Source organism: Urocitellus parryii, chromosome 10 (assembly GCF_045843805.1).
Source record: "Urocitellus parryii isolate mUroPar1 chromosome 10, mUroPar1.hap1, whole genome shotgun sequence".
NCBI classification, from domain to species: domain Eukaryota; kingdom Metazoa; phylum Chordata; class Mammalia; order Rodentia; family Sciuridae; genus Urocitellus; species Urocitellus parryii.
The window spans coordinates 93,196,731-93,223,674 of record NC_135540.1 but is presented as its reverse complement, the minus strand read 5'-3'; the positions used below and the strand labels follow the sequence as shown (position 1 = coordinate 93,223,674).

The window sequence follows — 26,944 nt, the reverse complement described above, 5'->3', positions numbered from 1 at the left end:
TTTTTTTGTATTAAAATTTTTTGAGTTTTTTGTATATCCTGGAGATTAATGCTCTGACACAGAGAGAAACCCACATAAATACAGCTATCTCATACTAGACAAAGGTGCTAAAAACATACATTGGATAAAAGATAGCTTCTTTAACAAGTGGTGCTGGAAAAACTGGAAATACATATGTAGCAGAATGAAATTGAACACCTATCTCTCATCCTGCACAAAACTCAACTCAAAGTACATCAAGGACCTAGGCATTAGACCAGAGACCCTGTGACTACTAGAAGAATATGTAGGCCCAATTCTCCATCATGTCAGCTTAGGAACCAAATTCCTCAAAAAGACCAGTGCACCTTTATACTTTTAATCCTCCCTATCCCTTTTCTTGGGCATTCTTCCCTGTAGCACCACAAGTCTTGCTCACATGTCATGATTGAGGTCTTGGCTTATGGGTCACTTCTCTGAGGTTTATTCCAGGTCATATTAGCATGGGAACCCTAGGCATTTCTTCTTTTGGTTTGTGTTTATTTTTTATATTTGTTTTCTAGTATTTTAAAATGCAGAAATATTATATTTTGTGAAAAAGCCCCAGATTTAAATACAAAATGCACAAAAAATGCACATATCCTAAGTGATTAGCTGGACATTTCACATTTAGCTTGGTAAATATGGTGAAGCAAGGACACCATTGTACCCGCTAACAGGATCATGATGCAAAATATCTCTAGAAGCACCCCTGCTCATGAGTACTTTTCGTTACTACTACCTTCCCTAAGTTAATTATGATCTTGACTTCTAACACATAGCTTAGTTTAATTTGTTTATATATTGTCATATTCTCAATTATGCCTGTCTTTTGTGTAGGAGCTCTGATTTAATTTTATTGCTATATTCTATTTATAAAAATGCTATTTGTTATCTCATTGTTTTATGTATAATAGATATTTGAGTAGGTAACAGTTTTTTTTTCTGCCATTGGTAGTAATTCTGTCATAAAACATTCTTGTAAGTAGTTTTTAGTTAACATACTTAAATGTTTCTTTTGAGTATGTACACATAGTTGAACTACTGAGACAAAAGTTCTTATTAAAATGTTGGTTGAGGGGCTGGAGTTGTGAGCTCTTATTAAAATGGAGTTGTGAGTTCTTATTAAAATGTTGGTTGAGGGGCTGGAGTTGTGAGCTCTTATTAAAATGGAGTTGTGAGTTCTTATTAAAATGTTGGTTGAGGGGCTGGAGTTGTGGCTCAGTGGTAGAGCTCTTGCCTAGGATGTGAGAGGCAGTGGGTTCAATTCTCAGCACTGCATACAGTTAAGTGCATAAAATAAAGGTCCATGAACATCTAAACAATTTAAAAAATCTTCATTGACTCTGAATTATTTAGAAGGACATTCCTTATCTTTCATATTTTAGATATTCTAAAAGTTATCGCTTGGGTCCCACTATATTCTTCTTGGTAATGTAGTTTTAATATGATACTCTGCTTAAGGAATAGTGCTGGTGGTAGCAATAATGAATGCTGAATTATGGTAGTAATATTATGTGGATACTACACATTCCACACATTATTTTACTTTGGAGAATTAAAAATGTTAATTAAAAAATATTTCATCAAATATCATGCAGGACATTTTAATGTGTTTGAAAAGATCATAAATAAAATTTAAAAAAATCAACTCATTTAGAATGGTAGAAAATATTTACAAATGATACATCTGTTAAGAGGCTTACATTCATAGCCTGTAGAGAATCACTACAATAAATCATAAGAAGATAATTCTATTAAAATGCATAAAGAATGTGAATTCATATTTTTCTCAAGAAGCTTTATTAATTTCGAATAAGAGCACAAAAGAATTTGCTTTAGCCATAATGAAAATTCAAATCAAGGCCACAATGAATTATAATCTTCTGTCCACTATGAAGGCTATGATAAAAAGAAGCAGATGATAATGTATTAGCAATTATGAAGAGAAATTACTACCCTCTTGTATTGTTGCTTGGAATAAAAAGTTTGTAAGAGCTTTAGAAAAAAATTTGGTACACCTTTATACACATAAAATTCCCATATGTGTACAAAATGAACTCAGATTCCATTTGTATTATTATGTAACTAGAAGAAATAAAAAGATATGCTCATAATATATATAATTTATAATTATCAAAATTGTATGCAACAAAGACATCCAGAATATATCACATGAGTAAATTTCATGTGATGAATCCAATCATAAAATATTATTTAAGGAGAAAAGAAATAAAATTCTGATGTATGGCATAATATAAATGATAGCAAACATATGCCAGTAAAAGAAAGTAGATATAAAGAAACTAATTTGACTGATACATTTTGAAAAATATTCAGAAGAGGAAAATTGATAGAAATAAGACATAAATGATGATATTCTTGAACTAAGTTCAATGCCATGTCACATGTCTTTTGGTAATAAAAAATTCCTAAAATTATAGTCTTAGGAGAGTTTCATAATTCTGTAAACATAGTAAATATAATTGAATTTGAGTTTTCTATTTTAAAAAGGAAAATTTTATATATGTGTGTTGTATATCAGTAATAAAATCTAACAAAATAATTATAATAATAAAATGAAAATTTGAGCAAAAATTTAGTTTCAGAAATTTTAATTACAGAATTAAGACATTTGTCATATTTCTTCAGATTCATTATTATTTCCTCCCTCATTTAGATTCCATCATCTTTTAAAAATTACATCCCTTTTGCAAATAGTTTATGTACATGGCAAACATTTTGTGTATGCCTAGAAAAGTTGCACTAATTGATTACCCATTTAATCTATGAAGTTAATGCAACTTTGAAATAGTTACTATATTTGAAGTAGACAACAATCCTGAAATACTAAAATTTCATCTGTTCAGTTGAAAATAGAAACAGATTTTACATGGGTTTCATCAAATTATTTCAAAATTAGCCTCTGGAAATGGTCTGCAATTCATACTCACCAATGAGAAGATAACCCTTCTATTAATTACCTAATGACAAATTTGCTATATTCATGAGGAGTCATTAATAATCATGCTCAAAGCCTTGAATATCTGCACTGTTCTTAAGTCCAATCTAATAGCTGCTTTCTTGACTTCCATATGAGCAATGTTATCAGGTTGATCTGCAAACAAAGGAATGCCCACCATATGAACCCCATGGTAGAACACCTCACAGATGTCTTTGGTTCAACAGTGAGTTATAAAAGCTTTTGTTTTTGGATAACTTAGGATTGAGTGAATGTCAACAAAACTATTAATTAGAAGTTTTAGAAATGAAATGAGAAATGTTAGTAAAAGGCACTAAAGTGAGGCTGGGGTTGTGGCTCAGTGGTTGAGTGCTCACCTAACATGCATGAGCCACTAGGTCAATCATCCTCAGCACAACATAAAAATAAAATAAAGATATTGTGTCCACCTAAAACTAAAAAAAAATAAAATAAAAATAAATAAATATAAAACAAGGCACTAAAGGGAGCAATGTATTTTAGGTAACAATTATTGTCCCACTTTGAAATTTCTATCATACATCATAGGATGAAGCAACTAAGTCCACTGGAGAGGTAAATGAAAGCCACGTGGAAGAGGAGGTGCATGACTTGAGACTTGAAAAATGAACGATAGATTGTGGTAGTAGGAGCAAATGTGACTCCATTTTGTTTTATGACTTCATCCTGTAAAACAACCATGAAGAGTCATGACTGGGGCAAGATGTTCTTTTCCTTTTGCTATAGAAACCTTTAAGAACACGGAACTACCTAATGGGGTATTGTTTCTGTAACTAGGGTAACGGGGCTCTGTTTCTGTAACTGGGGTGACTGGACTAACTGTGATTGGTTAGGCTTCCCTCCGCTTGACTGCACTGTCCTGCTTCTGTAACCTGGGTTGCTTGCATTGGCTAGACCTCCCCCCGCAACATCCCTTTTGCGGTTTTCAGGCTTATAAGGAGTGCCCTTGCAATTGTTCGGGGCTGATCAGGGGAACAGCTTTATGTTCTGGTCAGCTGCCACCGGTGTGCTTCAATAAAGGCTTGATTCCATTATACATGAGTGGTTTGGAAGTCAGTTTATGAAACCCTGGGACGAAGCTTTAACTATAACAGATAGAGAAAAAAAATGAAAAAGTTTTGAGTTAAAGTATCAGCATGTACCAATAAAAATAAGTCCAGGAGGACACATTAAGACATTTTCTCACAAAGAAGTGAAGTCATTGAGTTTGGTATGTAGTGTGTCCAAGGCAGGAGAAAAGTGGTGGTGGTGGGGTGCTTGATTGTGAGGAAGGTGAGGGTAAACTTCATATAAAATATGTCAACACTTCATGATAAAGATTCAGATTTTATGTCCATAGAAAATGAAGAAAAAAATGGTAATAAAAGCTATTTTTGTTGGCATTTAATATACTTATTCAGTAGAGGAAAGTGAAAGTTGTAGAGATACCAGACAGAAAATCCAAGAGTTGATAGAAAAATCCTTGGAGAGAGAATTATATTTGGAAAAAAAATGCATTCTGGCCCTAAAACAGCATGACTGAGCATAACAAAATGACACCTTTTATAATTTGTCCTTTCCCCATCCTCAGTACTGGAAGGAAAATATGAAGAAGTTAGGTTTCAAACCCAGGAGCACTTTACCACTGAGTGACATCTCAAGCCCCTTTTATTTTTCATTTTGAGATAGGATTTCACTAAATTGCCTTTATTTTATTTATTTATTTTTATGTGGCGCTGAGGATTGAGCCCAGTGCCTCACAGGTGTTAGGCAAGTGCTCTACCACTGAGCTACAGTCACAGCCCCTTGCCGACGGTTTTAATCTAGGATAGTGGGATCCCATTCTCAGACCTCCACATTTCAATCTCATGCCTCAGTATGTTGATACTCTGCTGATATTAATTTAAATTGGTACAAACTTCTCAAAGTATATACTTGAGATTCTGAATTATCTGCTGGGAACATATGCTAAAATCACAACACCCTTGAAAAATTTCCTTAAGAATCTGTAAATAAAATTGCTGGTGTAACAGAATGTTTTGGTTTCTTTCACAGTTTCCTGACTTTCTTGGGCTACACAAGTTTAGCCACTCAGCAGTGGCTTAGTGATTGTCATTGTAGCTAAATTTGAGTTGAATGCAATTAACCAAAGGATCCATTTCAGCAAGTGGAATAAAGAAAATCTCATGGGTACTTAAGTGGTGGAGGACAAAGGTATATTTCTGAGCCCCCAATTTTTCCCCTTCATGCACACTACCAGCTTCTAGTTTACTCCTTATCTATTTATATGAGTCAGTCAGCATTATAAAAAGAAAAAAAAAGCTGAGAGGTTGTTGAAATGAATAGGGTGACAAAAAGCATTATGAAACCATCTCTGTTTCTGCTCTCCAAATAAATGTTCATCTTCAGTGTATCTTTGTTACACTTGATCTTTCCATCATATTGGAAACTCATGTTTTGTCTAGATGAAAACATACATGTACATCACAACCACTTTTCATCATGGTTGAAATTATTAGAAGATATTCTTAGTAGTGAGGCAAAATATTCTGACCCACTGACTCTGCATGTGCTTTCCCTCTGCATTTCCTTCAGATCCTTTGCAGCCTGTGAGGGAATTCAGTTCTAAGCAAACTTAGCCTGAGCTCACTTCTGGTCACCACCCTCCTCCATTTCCTTTTCCTGGCTTCCTGTTTCTGCCAGCTGTGGAGACAACAGGGCTGCTCTGTGAGAGTGTGTGTGTGTGTGTGTGTGTGTGTGTGTGTGTGTGTGTGCAGTTCAAACTGGTCACTATGTAACTGCCGGTGGAATCGGAGAATGCTATCACTTTTGACTGCAGTGCTGGGTTCTGTCCTTACACTTGTTTACTTTCTGGAGAGGAGGCTACATTGAAAGGTAAAATTTTCTTTTTAATCTCTTAAAGATTTTGTCCAATATCTACTGAGCATTATGCTAGTTAGAATAATTTCTGTTTTGAGCAGTTTCCTAATTTGATTGTTCTTTGCATAATTCTAATTTTTTTTCCCATGGGAAACTCAGTTCTGTTGTTTATGTCATGAAGAATCTTTCAAGTTTTCAATGTTCACATATTTTTCTGGGTTCAGTGGAATGCTTCTGAAGCATTGCCAGGATTGGAGATCTTCTCTTGAGAAATCAAGGCACTTCAGGATAAAGAAATCCTCTTTAAGGCCTCGTCTTTCTTTTCTTTCCCTGTCTTCTAGACGCACACACACACACACACACACACACACACACACACACATCACTCTGAAGCACATTCCAGAATACAGACTGTGTTGTTTACTACATTTATTCCAGGAGCTGAAACTGGATGTGGACCTGATAGAGTCAAATTTTGTTACTGTGGAATGAATTAAAGAATGTGTGTTTTTATTAAGAGTCATTTAGTTTTTTTTTTTTAATTTTAGCTTTAATTTTTTTTCATTTATTTTAATTAGTTCTACATGACAGTAGAATGCATGTATGCACTTTGATATATCATACATAGGTGACATGTAATTTCTCATTTTTCTGGGTGTACATGTTGCAGAATCATATTGTAGTCACATATATACACACAGTAATAATGTCTGTTTCATTTTCATACTGTCTTTCCTATCCCCACATTTCCTCCCCTCCCTTCCCATCATTTCCCTCTACCCAATCTAAGGTGCTGCTATTCTTCCCTAGTGCTCCCCCATCATATTGTGAATTAGCATCTGCATATTAGAGAAAATATTTGGCCTTTGGTTTTATAGGATGGGCTTACTTTGCTTAGCATGATATTCTCCAACTCTAACCATTTACTGGCAAATGCCATGATTTCACTGTTCTTTAAAGCTGAGTAATCTTCCATTGCATGTATATACCACATTTTCTTTATTCATTCATCTATTGAGGGACACTTCAATAGGTTGGTTCCGTAATCTAGTTGTTGTGAATTGAGCTGCTATAAACATTGATGTGGCTGCATCACTATAGTATGCTGATTTTAAGTCCTTTGGGTATAAACCAAGGTGTGGGATAGCTGGATCAAATGGTTCATTCCCAGTTTTCTGAGGAATCTCCATACTGTTTTCCACAGTGGTTGCACTAATTTAAAGTCCCATTAGCAATGTATGAGTGTACCTTTTTCATCTCATCCTCACCAACATTTATTGTTGCCTGTATTTTTCATGATTGCCGTTCTGACAGGAGTGAGATGAAATCTTAGAGTAGTTTTGATTTGCATTTCTGTAATTGCTAGAGATGTTGAACACTTTTTCATATATTTGCTGATCAATTGTATATCTTCTTCTGTGAAGTATCTGTTCAGTTCCTTAGCCCATTTATTGATTGGGTTATTTGTGTTTTTTTGTTTTGTTTTATTTTAAGTTTTTTGAGTTCTTTATATGTCCTAGAGATTAATGCTTTATCAGAGGTGTATGTGGTAAAGATTTCCTCACAATCTATAGGGTCTCTCCTCACGTTATTAATTATTTGCTTTGTTAAGAAAAAACTTTTTAATTTGAATCCATCCCATTTATTAATTCTTGATTTTACATCTTACACTTTAGGAGTCTTGTTAAGGAAGTCAGATCCCAGGCCAACATGGTGAAGATTTGGATCTATTTTTTCTTTTTTTAGGCCCAGGCTCTTTGTTCTAGTGTCTAAGTCTTTGATCCACTTTGAGTTGATTTTTGAGCAGAGTGAGAGATAGAGGTTTAATTTCATTTTGCTGTATATGGGTTTTCAGTTTTGCCAGCATCATTTGTTGAATGGTGCCCTCTCAAATATTAAGGGCAAAATGATTATTTGAAAATCATGCTAAAATTCATGCTATCTTTTCTCCAGTGAATGATTTTGGTACTCCTGTCTGGTATGAGATAACTGTATTTATGTGTGTTTATGTTTCTGTGTCCTCTGTTCTGTAACATTGGTCAACAAGTCTATTTTGGTGCCAATACCAAGTCATTTTTGTTACTATAGCTCTGTGGTATAGTTTAAGTTCTAGTATTGTGAAGCCTTCTGCTTCACTTTTCTTGCTAAGGATTGCTTTAGCTATTCTGGGTTTCTTAAGAGTCATTTAGTTTTAATGGCAAATGACTCCATTTCTCCTAAGAGGGGCATTGTTTTTTTTTCTTTTAATCCATTCATCTTCCTTAATTTGATCTTAGACATTTTAATTTCCAGCCTATGGCTCAACTTGAACAGAAAGATTTCATATGTCATGGAGACTATAATTTGTCACCACAAAGATTGCCTGTCACTGTTCTGTGGGTTTAAAAGGTTTTTAAAAACTATATATTTTTTTTAATTTTTAGTGACAACCCTCTTCCTGCACATCTGGTCAATGACACTAATCATCTTAGGTTTTCCAGCCCTCCCCTCTGTGTGGCCCTTCCCCTACAATTCTGAACTCACCATCAGCCAATGATTAGGATAAGTGATGCTAACTCAGGTCTAATCTCCTGGAGCTTCCTGATTTGGCCACACCCACTTCCCAGATGTGACTGGTATGTGTTAGAATTGGCCCCCTTACTGTGTTTTGTTACTCATTCCATCTTTCTCTGGCAACATTCTTTGAGCATAAACAGCCTGAACTTGTAGTCAGAGAGGAATTTCTTCATTGAAGAAAAATGCCCTTACAAGTTGTGAACACCCTATTTGAATGAGAGACTTGAGACAACTTTGAACTCTAGGTTGGGCCCATAGTCAGTGTGCAGAATGATTAAGTATACAGTAGAAATCCATTCTTGGGTTGCCACTCCTTTTATATGTCTTTGGGAATATACTCTAAAGCTCTGTTTCTTTACGTCATCTACAGTATGAAAGATGTATATTCAGAGTGGGTAAGAATTAGGAAAGACCAAATGGGGTGGCACAGGCCTATAATCCCAGCAGCTCTGGAGACCGAGGTAGGAAGATCATGAGTTCAAAGCCAGCCTCAGCAAAAATGAGGCACTGGGCAACTCAGTGAGATCCTGTCTCTAAATCAAATACAAAATAGGACTGGGAATGTGGCCCGCTGGTCTAGTCCCCTTGAGTTCAAACCCTGGTTCAAAGAAAAAAAAAATAGAAAAAATTGCATGTTACCAAAATCAATGCAATTTATTTTCTAGAAGCCATTGAATTCTTTGTGATAAATCATTTATACACACCCTATATCACTGAAGACTAAGTTAAAGGTGATTTAAAGTTTCCTCTCAAATATTAAGGAGGAAATGATTATTTGAATATTATGCTTAAATTAAAAAATCTGATTCTAGATTGGTACATGAGATTCCACATTTACAACAAACTTTAAGATGAGACCAATAGCACATTATGATTGTACATGGACTGCAGTTTGAATAATCGTTGTTAGTTAATTTGATAAATGTAAAATAGTACATAAAATAAAAATAAAAATTAGAAATAATGGCTAATATTATCCAAGTTTAATAGAAACCGTAGCTCACATTTCCATCAAACTCAGTATAGCTGAAGTGTATGCTTGTAAACACACACACACACACACACACACAAAATGACGCCAAGAAACACCATAATTAGATTGCTCAAAACCAGTATAAAGTAAACAATCCTAGAAGTAGACAGAGAAAACACATGCATTTTCTACAGAGAAAGGGTAGGAATGAGAATAGACTTCCTTTAAGGAAAAATAAGGTACAACTAAACTGATAATTATTATGAAAGATTTGATTTGTGTAAATCCTGATCTTTTAGCCTATTTCTATGAAACATGATTTTAAAATGAAAATAAGATGTGTACTCCTATTTGTTTCCAAAGTTTCTGCTAAAGACCTTTGTTCTCTGTTGCTGAGCAATTTGCTACTGTTGCAATTTGTATGTTTATGCTTACAAAAATGCCCTTTGCCTTTAGATCTTTGTGGACTCCATGTGTTAAAGGCCAGTTTGCTTTCTGTTATATTGCACTGTGTAAAGGATGATATTTTTCACTCAGATTCTGATTTCTAATATCTTTATTTCTCTATGATTTTACTGTCAGTAGGAAGTCTGTTAAGTATTTATACAATCTGCTATAAAAATGACCTCCCAAAGTGATGTCCTGAGAAAAAATCTGAAGACAGTCCATGGTTACCCCATGGTCTATGCTTTTGCGCACAACTGGGAAAGGATTGAACAGTTCCGCAGCAGGCCAGATGACATTGTGATAGCCACTTACCCCAAATCAGGTGAGCTCTGCAGCCTGACTGATGCAGGTCTGACTTCAACTTTCACTTTCTGGAATCAACTTCTCTGTAAAATATCATCCTATGTGAAGTTAACATTCCTATCCCTCAGTGCCACTATCTCTTTCCAGTGTATTAAAATGAACATTGTGGTATAGAAATGGAAACTCAGGATTACTTTTTTTCTAATAGATTATAGTAAGATGGCAGGCTTTCACTTTTCCTACTATAATTAGGTGCTTACTATAAAAATAATTCCTTTTTATTTTTCCTACAGGTACCACTTGGATTAGTGAAATCTTGGACATGGTTCTAAATGGTGGAGATGTTGAAAAATGTAAGCGAGATGTTATTACTACTAAAGTTCCCATGCTGGAAATGGCTGTTCCTGGATTAAATATATCAGGTAAATTTGTCACCTGGTCATTGTAATTTTGTAGTATTGTTTACATAGATGTGTATTATTATATTCGTGATAGCCACTCAAAGAAATTCATAGATTTGGCAGCATGACATGAGAGTTTGCAAGCAATAGTATTACCAAGTCATATAAAGAACTGTTGCTTATTCTATTGCATATCCAGGTATGATACAAAAGATGAAAGAGTTCAAGAGTACAAAGCAGTTAAAAATTTCGTTAATAATATGAATAGCATTCCTCATGCTTCATTGGCTTTTATCGTACAGAATTTGTCACAATGAAACAATCATTTCAAACTTGGGACATTCTTGTAATTTAATAGGCAAAGAAGTACCAACTCTGTTTTAAGAACAGAATTTATTAATAAAATTTGTTTTTCATTCCACAAATATTTATTGAGTACTTCTTAAGAACTTCACTGTGCTATTAGTCAGTTACAAAATGATTATTAACTTATATATTTATACCCGGGAAGCTTACAAATGTATTTTGACAATGAAATTGTGAATACATTAATAACATCTCAATATTATTAGTTTTTATAAAGTATCAGATGCTAGGAAAGAGAATAATAGGAGAGTTTCCTTTAGGTTGGATATTAGGGGCAGTTACTGGAATTAAAACTCAAAACTATGCACACAGTTGGAAAAAGCACATTCCAAGAAGGCAAAGCATTAGGCATAAGGGTCTATTTTTTTTTTTTTTTGGAGTGGAAGGGTACCAGGGATTGAACTCAGGGACACTCAACCACTAAGCTACATCCCCAGCCCTATTTTGTATATTATTTAGGGACAGGGTCTTACTGAGTTGCTTAATGCCTAATTTTGCTGAGGCTGGCTTTGAACTCACAATCTTTTTGCCTTATTAGCCTTCTATGCCATACAGAAATGTGCCACCTCACCAGGCTGGCATAAGCACCTTGATGTAGAAATTACCCTGGTGTAGGACACGGACTAAAAAGTGACCACTGAAAGAGGGGAAATAAGCATGTAAAGCAGAGATTAAGCAAGGATAAATTATGTGAGGCTTGTGATTCTTAATGTGGCCTTCAATTTTATTCTAAACAGTGCAAAAGAAGAATTTTAAGCAAGGAAGAGATATAAAGCTGTGTTATTTTTATTATTTAAAATGTAATTATTCCACTGACTTCTGAGAGAGATGGAATTGAAGATTCCAAACAAGATACATGTTGTATCTATTGTATTGATGAACTGTATAAGAAATATAAGGGAAATGTATTAATTAAGGGTGATTCCCATAGTTTTATTAAAAACAATCAAGTGGACTATGGAACCATTTACTACTATGGAAAATATTTGGACAGAAATACATCTGGGTGTAAGACAATTAATAATCAGCTTTGAAATGGTAGGTTTGAGATGGCACTGAGAAATTTAAATAATGAATTAAAATCATAGTATTTGGAACATGTTGAAATATATGCATTAGGGCCACAGCATAACTAGCATGGAAAGTCATGGTACTGCCCAAGGAAAAATATCAGGAAAATATGAGAAGAACAGAACTCTGTGGAAACCACCAAGATGTGGAGGCTTGGTAGGGAAATAGGAGTTGCCAAAAGACACGGAAAAGAAAGTGTCATTTACCTAGGAGGGAGGGAAAGAGCATGGAGTCCTATAGGCATGATTGAAGGGTAGCTGAAGGGAAGTTTGTCTCTTGAGTACTTCTGGAAACCAGAGATAAGAAGATGGATGGTGGTATTAACCTTCCTGTTAATATCAAGAGCAGAATCCAAACCCTCTCCCATGGAGGATGTATCCCTCAGCAGATAGGCTGGACTAATAACTTCCATAGGCAGGCAGGGATCAACTGAAAGGGTATCAGTCCTTACTGTGGTTGTAGGCTAAGGGCAAACTGATAAGGCTGGAAACTGAAGGATTATGTTGAGGCAAGTTCCACAATGAGGTAAGACTTCAAATCCAGAATCCTCAGAAAATTTGGAATTTGGAATGGAACCATCATTTGACCCATTTATCCCACTCTTCAGCATAAACCCAAAGGACTTAAAATCAGCATACTATAGTGATTGGCCACATCTATGTTCACGGCAGCTCCATTTACAATAGCTAAGCTATGGAACCAAACTAGGTGCCATTCAACAGATGAATGGGTAAAGAAAATGTGGTACATTACACACAATGGAATATTGCTCAGCCAAAGGAAAGTGTGAAATGAAAAAGTGATTGATCCAAAATAATCTGAGACAAAGAGTCAAGGATTATTGGTATGAAGCAGGGTTAGGATTTGAGGAATGCTGGGTAGGGCTGCCAGAGAGGGAATAGTTGTTCAGCTAGGAGATGAGGATAGACTCTGGCTTTCAGATTTACTCTGGAGCCTGAATGGAGATTATTGTGATGTCTTTGTGTCTTCTTAGCATGCATATTTGTGGATAAGAAGGGCACATTTAAAGATATTCACATGACAAAATGATTGTAAGATAGAGAAGGGAAAGAAGGGAAGACTTCATAAAAATAACAGAAGCAAGTTCATTTCATGGACATTTGGGAAGAGTGAATTATGGAAAATTATAATTTCTCATTTCTCTGTGATTGGTAAAGGGACTGCAGCCACATTAGAAGTATAATAAGATCCCTAGTGGAATTTTATACATCTCTAATTAATGTTTTCAGATAACATACAAGAAACTCAATTAAATTGAAAATTCAGAAAAGTAACCATTGTTGTATAGGAGATATTTACGCTAACAAGATCTATTTTTTAATATAAAATTAAAATTTAACTGGATATCTTGCTTCTGCCAATCCTATTTTTATTGACATAAGAAGGTTCTTCTTAATGCTAATCATGTGCTGTCCACTCTGCTCTACTGGACATCCCTGGATGAAGAATATGAGTTACTTTCCTGTTCTGCTGGAATATTCATTGTATTGAGTGTGTTTGGGGGTGAAGATGGGTAGGAGGTATGGTAAAAGTAACTAAAAAAGTAAACAAACTTAAATATGTATCATATAGAACATGTGAAGAGAGTGTCATAATGGCGACTGAGAGACTTTTAACATATATAAGAAATTATTGCAGCCTGGTGCAGTGTCACATACCTATAATCCCAGTGGCACAAGAGGCTGAGGCAGGAGGATCGAGAGTTCAAAGGCAGCCTCAGCAAAAGCAAGGCACCTAAGCAATTCAGTGAGACCCTGTCTCTAAATAAAATACAAAATTGGGCTGGTGATGTGGCTCAGTGATCCAGTGCTTCTGAGTTCAATTCCCAGCATCTCCTTCCCCCAGCAATAAAGCAATCATTGCATACATCAGAAACAATTATTGTTTTCAGTGTGTAATCAGATGCAATTTTATGTGGGTAGACCTTTCTATGCAGAAGGTGAAAATATTATATAGGATTAGAAGTTAATTTAAATGTTATATTGGATATAAATAATATTGTGAAAAACAAAGGAAGGATGCATAATACCTTAAAATTTATTGGAATAAAGAGCTGCGAGAGAGGATAAAACTTCAAATTACTAAAGTGGGCATTTCTATCCCCCGATTTGGAGAAAGGGGAAATGAAGCATGGAGACTCAAATATTTTTTAAATATCTCAAAATGAATAAGTAATAGTATTTCAACACAGGAAGGATAGTCTCAAATTGAACACTCAACTATTACACAACACTCCCCCTTGGAATACAGAGAAATGAATTGGTACAGCATTTAATTACATGATATGCTGCTCAAAATGTCTTGAAATATTGGTTGGGAAGATGAGAAAATACAGGCTCCTTGGAGACTCTAATATTTCTAAATGCCAAACTAAAATTCCCCAGGTATAGAACACTTAGAGAAGAATCCATCACCTCGTCTTGTGAAGACACATCTACCAACTGACCTTCTTCCTAAGTCTTTCTGGGAGGACAACTGCAAGGTAGATGCTACATTGGAAGCTGATTTTAAAATGTGACCCTGTCTCTTTACCATGCACATAGTAAGAAAATGGCCACATGTTTAATTGATTTGTGACCATGACCACTGAGCTATATGAGGAATTGTTTCAATTTTTAAAAATTAGTGTAAGCTTCCATGTTTAAGTTATCTAAACTTTAGTAGCAACAGAATCCTCACCTAAGGACAGTGTTACTACTTTCATTCCTCTGGATAATGTGGCCTTCTACAAAAACTTAACATAAGAGTGCTGGTTCTTAATTGTATGGTAAAAATCTTCAGTGAACATTTATTTGTGCCTTTATGTTTGCTTTGTAGTAAGTTTTAAATTCCAAATTAAATTCTTCAATAACTATAATGCTGTTCAGGTTATCTATTTTATCTTACCTGCTAGTTTGCTAGTTTGTTATCTGTGAGAAATTTTCTAAGTTGTTGAACTTATTAATGAAAAATTATTCATATAATATACACCTATATTATTCTTATAGTGATTTTAGGATTTGTTATACTACCCATTGTTTTGTTCTTTATCTTAGTTGTTTGGATCTTCTTTCTTTTATCTTTGTTGTTCTTGCTAGAGGGTTATCAATTTTATTTTAAAAAATAGATTTTTGTTTCCATTATATTTCTACTTTTATTTTCATGAATTTGTTCTTTTATCTTTATTATTTCTCTCCTGCTTGTTTGTATTTAATTACCCTCCCTTTTCTAATTTATTCACATAAACATGTGGATTATTAATTTGGTGCCTTTCTTCTAGAGTTAGAATTTAGTGCAGTAATTTCCTCTCAGAATTGCTTTGGTTTCATCTCACAAATTTTGATATGTTGTACTTTGATTTTCATTCAGTACTATGAATGTTTTTATTCCATTTTTTTAACTGTAGGATTATTTGAAAGTGTGTTCTTTAATTTCCAAGTGTTTAAAAGTTTTCATGTTGCAATTTGGTTATTGCTTTCTAGTTTGATTCCATTTTCATCAAAGACCATACATTATATAATTTTTAGTTTTTAAAATATCTTATATTTTATCTCTATTTTTGTGAATGTTCCATGGGCATTTGAGAAGAATGTGCATTTTTCTTTTTTGGTTGAAACATTCTATAAATTTTGGTTAGACCCCATCGCTTGATAATATTATTCAATTCTTTGTCTTTGCTTGTTTTCTACCCGTTGGTGGTTTGGTCAGTTGGTGAGGGTAGAGTATAAATGCCCCCAACTATAAATTTTGACTTGTCTATTGCTGATTTCAGCTTTACTAGGTTTTGCTTTGTGTGTTCTGAAGTTATATTTTTTTGTGCTTGGGCATTAGGACTGCATGATCTCCCCAGTAGGTTCATCCTTTTGTCATTATGCAATGTCCTTTCTTGTCCCTAGTAATTTTTTCTACTGAATTTTACCTTGTCTAATACTCACACAGACACTCCTAGTTTTTCTTTCTGCCAATTTGTCTTTAAATTCATATACTTATACCATTTACCTTGAAAAAAAATTGACATTTAAAAACTTAAATCTGTCATGTTTTTTCTTTTTTTTGTTGTCATATCTTTGTTTCTGCATTTTTCCATTCTTACTTTACCAGAATGTTTTAAGAGGGTCATTTTCACTTACTTTTAATGTTTTTGAGTTTTTTGTTCTTTTTTTGTTTTGTTTTTCGATATGGTTTTCTCAGCGACTGCTCTAGATGTTACTATAAACATATAAACATACATAACTTATCATAGACTATTGTTGTGAACATTTTCTTACTTCAATTTTATTTCCTATACCCTCTCCATGTGTTAAACATAATGGTCTGAACTGTTGTCCTGGACATGAATAAATTGCCTCAACAGATGTTCTTTTAACCTTTGCTTCAATTATAAAATATGAAGAAAAAACTTGCCAAGCCAAAGACATTCTGTTTACTTCTCTTTAACCCATTTTCTTGCTCTTTTTTTCTTTCTGAAGATTCCATTCTTCTGTGGTTATTTCCTTTCTCTTCAGAGTTTCGATTAGCCCTTCCTTAAGATAGGTCTGTAAGTAAGAGCTTTTTTTTTTTTTTTTCATACCCCTTATCTGATAATGTCTTATTTCCCTTCCTGCTGGAAGTAGAGTTTTACCTGCATACAGATATGCAGTTGACAATATTTTGATTTCTGTACTTGAAAAGTATCTTGCCACTTCTTTTTGGCCTTCATGATTTTGAATGAGAAGTTCATTGCCATTCACATCAATGATCCTTAAAAGGCAATGTGGTATCTCTCTGGCTGGTTTTAAGGTTTTTATTTGCCCTTATATTTAGAAGTTTATTAACAAAGTTGTCTTGGTCTGACTTTATTTGGTTTCTCCTTTTTGGAGTTAATTTGGCTTCTTGGATCTATAGATTTATTTGTTTTAATATATATGAGTGTTAGCTGTGACATTTTGTTACTGTGACCAAAATACCTGAATAGAGCAACTTAGAGGTAGAAGAGATATTTTGGGCTCATGGGTTTCAAAGGATGTTCCATGGTGGACTGACTCCATTGCTCTAGGCCCAAAGTGAGGTAGTACATCATAGAGGAAGGGCGTGGTGGAAGAGCACTGCTCTATTCATGGTGACCAAGAAACAGAGAAAGAGAGAGGAAGGAACCACAGGGAAGTTGAACCCTTCCAGTGCATGCCCCCAGTGACCCATCTCTTCCAGCCATGCCCCACCTGCCTATAGTTACCCCCTAGTTAGTCCATTCAAAGTAGGATGGACTGATTAATTTTAGCTCTCACAATCCAATCATTTTACCTCTGGAATTTTTGGATTAACACAGAAGCTTTGGGGGGACACCTCATGTACAAGCCATAACAATTTGGGAGGTTTTAGTCATTAATTCTCCAAAATATTTTTTTTTCAGTTTTTTTCTTTCTCATATTATTCTGGAGTTCTGAATATATGACTGAGAGATCTTTCATTATGGTTTCACAGATCCCTAAGATTCTGTTCATTTCTCTTCAGTCTTTTTTCTCTGTGTTGTTTACATCAAGTTACTTCTATTGATGTATCTTCAGGTTTGCTAATTGTATCCTCTATTATGGCTACTGTATTATTAAGTCCACCCAGTAAGCTGTTTTTATTTCAGTTATGGTAGATTTTAGGTCTATTATTTCCATGTATATAAAACTTTTCATGTATAACACATCTTTCCTATCTATGTTTTCATTTGTTTAAAGAAAAAATTTAATTGAGTGCTATAACATCTTTATGAAGTTGATTTAGAATCCTGTTTAGATAACTCAGAATTCAATTCATCTCAGTATTGGTGTCTATTGTCTTTCTACATTTAAATTGTAATTTTCCTAGTATTTAGAAAGACAGATTATTTCTATTTATATCCTGGATATTTTGACTATGTTTTTAGGATTAGTTTTAGTAGTTATTCACCCTGTTGAGGTTTACCATATAGATTTTTACTGTATTTTGGGGAATTTGTTCCTATAGGAGTTTTTTTTTCCTAAGTCTGTGCAATGTTTTTCTTGTTGTGTTGACATTCTGGGGTTGTTGGTGATCTTTCTTTGTCCCTGCTCATTCCTTATGCAGAGGCGTATGGTACCTCCTAGGACCACTGGCTAATGCTGACTGACCTATTAAAGGAGGACAGAGCCTTGATGGCTGGGTCTCCTTGTGCCACCTGGTGGAGGGCATGCAGAAACAGAGCTTTGCTGCTGTGGTACATGGAACTACCCATGGGGGCCTCAACTGTGGATCAGAAGCTGGGAAAACGAGGGGCATCAGGTCATGTAGACGGGCCCAAGTATAGAACAGAGTTTGGGATTTTCCGCTATGTCTTTTTGGGCTTCTTATTTTATGATCCTTTGTCTAGAAGTTAGGTTTTGTTTTATTTGGTTTATGCTTGCTAAAGGTTCGAGGTCACAAAGCTCCTTGTTGTCCAGTTCAAGAGCATACAGGAGATAAAAAGAAAATCCAGAGGGAGCTTACTATATTAGTTTCTTCAGGTTATTCAGTTCCAGAGTTCCTATATCACTGTGTTAAATTTTTAGGACTTTAGTGATTCTTAGAGGAGAAAAGCAGAGGCGAGTGAATCTGTGTCTTCCAGTTTTTGAACTGAATGCCCACAAAAACTCATTTTAATGACTGTCCTTGCTTTCTATTTCCTCCTTAACCTTTATCTTTTTCAACCTGTTGTATGCTTCCACCAAAGCCTCACAATTTTCTTATTTTCAATTTGCTTGTTATTCTCTGTTCTTCCTGAAGATGTCGCTGTTTATTCATGGATCCCAGAGTCAAAGGAGCCAGAAAGTGACAAGGCTTTTTCCAAAGCACTCAGAACTTTCTGCTTCTTATCTCATAAAAAAACATTGCTCTACCAGAAAAATTACTTAAATTAATTCTATATTTGAAGTGTTGATGAAGAAGCATTATGGTTCACAGTTTCTAGGAGAAAAAGCACTCTGCCATTTTAATTATCTATGAGTGTTTTTTTTTCTTTTGTGAATAACTTTCATTTTATTTTCTTTTTCCTCTCTCCTGCAGATGATTTATGTTGCTCGAAATGCCAAGGATGTTGCAGTATCATTTTACCATTTTGACTTAATGAATAATTTACACCCTCTTCCTGGAACATGGGAAGAATATCTGGAGAAATTCATGACTGGAAATGGTTAAGTGATCTTTAGCTTAAAATTCACACACACACACACACACACACACACACACACACACACACACACATATATTTAATTTTAAACAGTACTGTTAGTCATTACTGTTATGGATTTTCATTTCAAAACTTATTTTTTTTAAATAAGTATTTCAAACTCAGCACAAATACATTCAAATTCCATTTTAGAAAATTAGTCAACTGACCTGATATCGATCACTAGCATAATAAAAGTATTTTAGAATCCTTTCCCAGTTGCTAGGAATCTGTTCTCAGTCTGTGCTCACAATAGACATGGCTTAACTTGCTCAAATCATTAGTTAGCTCTGTTACACCTGCATTTGTAATAGATACTTGATAGAAAACATTTGTATGAGAATAGTTTCCTTCCATGTGAGACTGAATATAATTTATTGGCAGTCATTGTATTTTTATCTGAAATGTTTCCTTTGTATTTCATATTTAAAGAAAATTATTTGCTTGTACATCCATAAATGACTAATTTTACCTCTTAAAATTGATCTTATATTCTCAATTCCCATGATTACTAAATTCCACAAAATGTCTTTACAATTTAACTTATTGTTCAGAAAAAAATGATTTGATGAATGTTTTGGAAATGGACTTTTTCTCTGGTTTTAGTGGCCTATGGTTCTTGGTTTAATCACGTTAAGAGCTGGTGGAAGAAAAAGGAAGAACATCCGATACTTTTCTTGTACTATGAAGATATGAAAGAGGTAAAAGTGGTGGATATTTATAATGGATAATATCTTTGCCCTCTCCTAGGGTAAAACAATTAATCTTTATTTTTGAAACTAGTCTCAATTCCAAAATAATATCACTGCTTTCTTATCCTCCATGTCTGCTTATCTGAATCTTGATAGAATCATTAACAATTTTCTAATTGAGAAATCAGTGACGAATATTAATTCCTCTCATTTCTTAACCACTGTGTTTCTTTGAGCATCCTTTCCTTTTGAAATTGTCTCCTAAATTTCTCCAGATTTCATACTCATGATCATCCTCTGTATACTGTCCATTGACTCAGTTGTTTTTCTTTTTGAAATGTTTGCGATCACGTCCAGGCTCATTTTCCTCATGAATATTTATGTCACTGTCCAACACAGGAATAGGCAATGCATTTTGGTAAATTGTAACTCATCTTTCTCAACTTCAGTTTGAGTTCCCCCAAATCTTCTAGATATATCCATGGAGGTTTATTTGCTTTTAATGAAGTTACAAAGGTGAGTTTTCATCATTAGCAACTGAGAATGACCCACTTTTCATATTTTGTTCATTTTATTCTTAATAGTTAATGAGTAATTTAGTTCTTGATATCTTTGCACCTTATAGTCTTGTCTCTTTTTTATACTTTTTTGAGGTGCTTGGATTGAGCCCATGCCTCAAGCATGCTAGGCAAACACGCTACCACCGATCCCTGGAGTCTTCTATTTTTTTAAAAAATATATTTTATGCCCAAAACATGTTCTATTAGTTATCAAGGCAAATTTCAAATCTTCAATAATTTTAATTACTTTTAAAAATTATGGAAAATGAACACAACTAATTATAAATTTCCTTCAACATTTGGGGTCAACTTTGTGTTTTTTTACATTATGATAGTCATTTATACTCCCATCATTTCCTTGGATGTGTGTTTTACCCACTGATAGAATCCAAAGGAGGAAATCAAGAAGATTACTGGATTTTTAGAGAAGAACCTGAATGATGAGGTCTTGGATAAGATCATCCATCACACCTCATTTGAAGCGATGAAGGACAATCCTCTGGTGAATTACACACACCTGCCCACTGCAGTAATGGATCACAGCAAATCCCCTTTCATGCGCAAAGGTAAACACTTTGCTCATTTTAACCTCTTGTTTTACTTTCTTCTGGATGATTAGCTCTGTGATCTCTCCTGCATTATTTAACTTGTTTAGGGTTTGGTTATTCACCTGTAAAAAATAGGACTCTAATAATACCTAGCACCAAAAGGTGCTCAATTTGCATCAACATTATTAAATGAAGTAATGTGTATAAAGCTGTTTGTAGAATACAATAAATGTCTGAGGAGTACTTCCCCTGTTATTTACTGTTCTGCTACATAGAAGTGGTCTTGGAGAATTGTGGTGAAAATACAACGTCTTCATTCTTCTTTAATTCGTTGTCTAACTTGGCATAGGCCCCTTTCTCCTCCTCAGTATTATATAAATTTTACTCAGTACCATACTCTGTTCTTTACAGCCTCCACATCATTTAGAAAATAGTGGTCATCATTTATTTCACTAAGAAGCTTCACCAAAAGGAAGGACTTTTTTTTTTTTTTTTTTTTTAATCCTATGGGAAATTGCTGCTTCTTACAGATACTATCTGAATTACAGGAAACAGAAACAAAGTCCAGATTTAACATAGGAGAATATAAAATTTGGTGTTAAAATACAATTTTACCACATTTATGAAAATTGTGGGCTGGGTGCATGTTTGTAATCCTAGCAGCTTGGGCAGCTGAGGCAGGAGGATCACGAGTTCAACAAAAGTGAGGCCCTAAGCAACTCAGTGAGACCCTGTCTCTAAATAAATTACAAAAAGAAAAAAGAAAATTGTGTATATTGTGATTTATAATAGGAAACATGTAAAATGTGTTACTATTAATAAAAACACACTTAACAAATTATATCAAATCTGAGAATTTATCCATCTAATAATTATATCACCATATAATTTCAATATTCTTTCTTGTGTGAGTGGGTGGAGAAGAATTTCAGTTAAAGTTCTTGGAAGCAAGCATAACTGTATGAATGTGTTCTGCACAAGAACACATGAATGAAAACCATCAATTTGAAATGAGTTATACAATGAATTCTTTTCTAAAGAGGTTTTGATAACATTAAAACATAAAATATACTTAATGTTTTCAAATTAAGCTTTTCCCCCGCAAAATACTGCATATGACATCTTAAAAATTACCTCTAGTAAAAGAGAGAAAGGCAGACTTTTCTTTATAAACATTACATTATAATTGGAGCAAAAAATAAATATATGTATAAAATATATAATATAAAATATAATATATAAAAGATATATAATGTATTTTTTTCACTCCCTAGAAGAAAATTTAAAAACTCTTTTTTAAGCAAATTCTCAGTGATAGATCACTGAATGTAATTTCCAAGATATTTTTGTTACTTCCAATTGGATAAAAATTGATGCCATCCTATGACATCTACTAAGATGTACATGTAGAGGAAACAACCTTTTATCTGGATTATTTAACTTCTCCAGTTCAACAGGAAGAGTACATGCTTTTCTAATAATGAGGTCAGTTTTTGCATTTCCTCTGGTGGTGATAAAGAAAAAAACATTTGTGGTAGATAGATCTAGTGTATATCCAGGCTATGCATTTGCCAAAATCTATGATACTGAATACATTAATTCACCTGCCAAAGTTCTGTCTACATTATTGACAAAAATGGGAAAAATATGAACACTTATGGCATAAGTTTTTTTTGTGGGAGTATTGTAGCAAATCAAATGCAAGTGTTTAGGGTGTTTTATAAACATAATACATGAAGAAGTAATAAATAATATGGGTCTAAATAGTTCAAGATTCATCTGTTCAGTCCTTCACTCATTCTTGTATTTACTCAGTAATTCACATATATGATATGCTCTTTCTGCATACCTACATGCAACACATACTTAGGACATTCAAGAATAAGTGACGAATACATTTTCTTCAAAAAGCTGACAATGGAATCTAAGAATCATACAAATGAAAGCTGGAAAGGGATCAATGTGAAGTAGGTCACAGGAACCTTGCACAGCCAGATTGGAAAAATGTCTTCATGGGAAAAATTAATGTCCTCATTTAGTGGCACAATCGTCAGCATAAAGGAGGGGACAGATGATGTCCAATGTCTATTCCTATGTCCCAACTAACAGCAACAAAAAAAAATCTGGCCTTTGGCCAGCATTTACTTTATTTAAAAAATTGTTACAAAGTGTTTATGTATATTATATAATTGATGCACATTTCAGAAGATCACCAGAATGCTTCACATATAACTTTCTATTTCTTAAATTTGTGTTCTTCTGTGTTTTGTTTGTGTAAATCTTCATGTACATTACAAAGAGCTGTTACCATTTGGTAAACATAAAATAAATTATAATAAGCAGAATGGCAACCTTGTTTAGGAGTATATTTTTCATTGAGAATACCTGTAAGTTTTATTAAGGTATCATGAATTAACATAGTTCATAATTCAATATTTCATAAAATGGAAAATGCATTTCCTCCTAGAATATTAGCAGCACATTAACAGTTTATTAATTTTAAAAATGAATTTTTATAATCATCCAAGTATTAGAGCTTAAATGTACATTTATGTCCTCCGAATTTTATTGTAAAAAAGATATTAGGGGGATGTTCTATGTGTGGTTTTTATAGTGCTATTCTTACCCAACTTGAAAATCAAGTGCAAACCTGGTGAATTTTGGGGAAAACAAGTGTCTTCCAGGTATCATTATATTTTTATTTATGAATGCTAGAAAACTATACATCCACATTCTGTTTCATGGTTCTTTGGGCTAATGATTGTTCTTTGTACATTTTCCCAAAGTAACTCAGGAAATATAATAAGTCCTGAGTATTGATCCAGAGGATTCAGTGATAATCCCATGACCCAGAACAGTCAGGAAAAAAAAAAGAATCTCAGGAAAAAAATTGCGCTTCCATGAATTTATATACAAAAATTAATCCTTCTAACTTTTTAGATTGTGTGTTTAGTTATAAGCCACATTTACAAATGAGAGGAAATTTCCAACTTTTTTAGTAAATGACACTTTAAAGTTTTCATACACAAGCAAGACTTTCCTTATGGCTTCTAATTGTTCTTTTGGTGTATGTTAGGTTTTCCTTCATAATGGATATATTTTAATTTTTCATATGTTTTCTTGTTTTTTTTTTTTAATTTTTAGGGATTACTGGTGACTGGAAAAATTACTTCACAGTGGCCCAAAATGAGAAATTTGATGCCCTTTATAAAAAAGAAATGTCTGGAACTACACTTCGATTTTGCATAGAGATTTAAAGTGCTGAACTGTAAATTGAAGAAAGAAGAGATGACTCACAGTTTTTAGAAATAGAGCAGTTATGACTTGGCTGAACAATCAAATGATTATAGGAAGGAAAGACCTTGATTTTAAAACTTTGGATTTTTCAGCATCATTATCCGGGCTTCAGTTTGTTCCACTGTCTCTGAGATTCCTAAATCCCTAAAGCCAAGGCCCATCATTCCCTTTTTTGTAGGCCAATGCTGCCTTTTCCTAGATTAGACCAGATAAGACAGTATTTACCCTCTTCAGTCTCCTATATCTTATGACTTAGTTAAGTTCATTTCCCTCTTACTGTGGTCTAAGAAATGCCGTTTTTTCAAACTAACACTGTATTTTCTGCCTCTGCTGGTTTCCTTTGCTGAATTATTTACCCAGGACACTGTGTTCCACTATTTACTGGGTGTCAAGCTATTCTTGAAGTCATAGCTCATCTTTTTCTATAACACACAGTTCATGTTCCAGATCTAGTGAAAATATTTTTTTCTATACCTTATTTCATGTCCAGGTCTCAAAAGGGCAAAGACCTACCTTATTCTCTCTAAGGTCTTCCCTGGGGACTGGAGCTTGTCTCTGAGAGACTACTGTGAGGGCCAGGACCTGCTTCCTGTGGAGAGTCCTCTTTTCTTAGCAGACCCTTTTCAATTTCTACAAATCACACATGGCCATGCTCTGGTCACTTTCATCTTCTCCAAATAGATTTGGATTCCCTAAGAGCACCCAAGATAGGGTTATAAATGCTGCTGAAAAATTTCCAGTCTGCTATCCAAGAAGATTAGTCTGAGTCTCACTCTGCCCTCCTGACCCAGTATCCCTCCTACCTACTATCCCACACTAAGGCTACGTGCTTCAACTCTTTGATAGACGTTTCCTGGGAACATTTATATTTCAACTCTGGTTCTTCCATGCATGTAGCTATGCCTCTATCCATGTGCAGCAAGAACTTTTATCTGAAGTTTATATCAGCATGTGCCAAATTAAATCCAAAGCCACAGTTCCCAAACTGAAGCTCCTTAGAGTGCTCTGGGCTGGTCCCTTTCATGTTCAGGAGTTGGGACTTCAAATGCATTGCAGACCCTCTGAGGCATAATACAGATATCAGTGGGTTGTAGTTTTGCAAATGTATGCTCTCAGTCTGGAATAGTTGGAAACCCTCCTTCAGCCTGTAACTACACTCCTTTTTAATCCCAGCAGAAGAGTGATAAGGAATCAAATTTATATTTCAAATCTATAAGTGATTGCCTCTGCTTCTGGAAATATTTGCTTCTATACATTTACAGTGTATGCTATAAATCAAATCAGGGTACAAAACTTGTGTTCATGTGCTTTATAAACATACTTTTAGGGAGTTAATCCTGTGATTTTAGGGATATTTTGAATTAATTCCAGCTAATACTGGTGTTAAGAAGGAAGTAACATAAGCCAATCATGTGTCTATTTGCTTTGTTATCTTTGCTAACACTAAGATAATGTGGCCTAACACATAAGGGCTTCTGCTACTATTGTCTGTTATTGAGAAAAAATCTCTGATCTAGACTTTAATCTTTGCAATAGATTGGCTGCACTAGTTGTCTTCACTAGCAGGATGTAATAATTTCTCCATTCCCTAGTTTTTCTTTTTAGGAAGAAGTTTCTAACTGGACTTGGTTCAACAATAACAAAATACTGTAGGATTCATCTATTCTCCAGGTATTTTTTATGCACTAGATGTAGAGTGGAAAACAAAATCCAGATTTTCCTTTCCTTTTCTGTGGTTTATTGCCTCTTATTTATTCCTTAATCTATATTTCAATCATCCATTCTGATTCCCTCACTTTAAAGGTCACTCTTAATGCCACACATTCCTAGTAGAATTCAGTTTTGGAACTGCTCTATATGTTTTGAAACCATAAAAAACCTGCCATCAAATTAATTTTTCAAAAATAAATTTTATTTCTATTTCTCTTTTAATTGCCAAATAAAACACAGTTACATTAACTTCATTCTCATGTTGTTGTTGTTTTGTTTGTTTGTTTGTTTGTTTTTTACCTAAATGATGTACCATGAAGTAAGGACAGTGGTAACAAACATCTGTCAATGATGTGAATATTCCCTTATCTGCCACAAGTCTCACAGCACAGAAATCTATTCCCTTTCACTGCACCCTGCTCTAACTTGTCTTACCCACACCATTTACTCCCTTTCTACCCTGGCCTTATTTTTCATTTGGTACAGTTACACCCTTTGAGGATTTTGAGGTTTGAGTACTATGCCCCATTTCACCATTAATCGACACAACACTCTCCTCCATGTTTCACAGTGCCTTTCATATACAGACAAGAAGGTAGTACAACCTATTTCAAATACTTGATGTTAAAGAGATGTGAAAGCCAATTATTTTGCTAGAGTTTTTCAGAAAACTCACCAAAGGCAAGAAGGAAAAATAGGCCTAGAAATCACTAGTTTTTAGTAAGTTATCTGCACAAATGTCTCATTATTATTTGTGATGCTTGGACTTGTTATATATAAACAAAATTTCTATGTTATTAAAATGTTACCTTAAGCAGCAATCTTTTTTAAGCCGCACTTATCTAATACAACGTTAATTATTGTTATTTGCCATACGAAATTCATTGAAGACTATTTGGTGGCTCTGTGTGCCATTGACTTTTGTAACTTTTTGTGATATCTAATGCTTGATT

General features: G+C 34.3%; 1 protein-coding gene across 2 annotated transcripts; it reads left to right on the top strand.

Moving 5' to 3' along the window:
- The first annotated feature begins 5,755 nt into the window (after positions 1 to 5,755).
- Positions 5,756 to 26,213, top strand: LOC113196075 (sulfotransferase 1B1-like). 2 transcript variants are annotated; one of them, XM_026407779.2, is made up of 8 exons: positions 5,756 to 5,893; positions 9,993 to 10,176; positions 10,451 to 10,579; positions 14,401 to 14,498; positions 19,022 to 19,148; positions 19,791 to 19,885; positions 20,822 to 21,002; positions 24,129 to 26,213. In XM_026407779.2, the coding sequence occupies exons 2-8, from the start codon at positions 10,029 to 10,031 to the stop codon at positions 24,239 to 24,241; spliced, it is 891 nt and encodes a 296-aa protein (XP_026263564.1). In that variant the 5' UTR covers positions 5,756 to 5,893; positions 9,993 to 10,028; the 3' UTR covers positions 24,242 to 26,213. The 2 variants fall into 2 exon arrangements, with proteins under 2 accessions (XP_026263564.1, XP_026263563.1); XM_026407778.2 differs by having other exon boundaries at positions 9,990 to 10,176.
- Positions 26,214 to 26,944: the final 731 nt, after the last annotated feature.

Bases quoted from the DNA above. Each gene is read 5' to 3' on its own strand.
- LOC113196075 (XM_026407779.2), top strand. From the start codon at position 10,029: ATGACCTCCCAAAGTGATGTCCTGAGAAAAAATCTGAAGACAGTCCAT. The intron at 10,580-14,400 runs GTAAATTTGTCA...AAAATTCCCCAG, and splicing joins TCCTGGATTAAATATATCAG to GTATAGAACACTTAGAGAAG. The intron at 21,003-24,128 runs GTAAACACTTTG...TTTAATTTTTAG, and splicing joins ATCCCCTTTCATGCGCAAAG to GGATTACTGGTGACTGGAAA.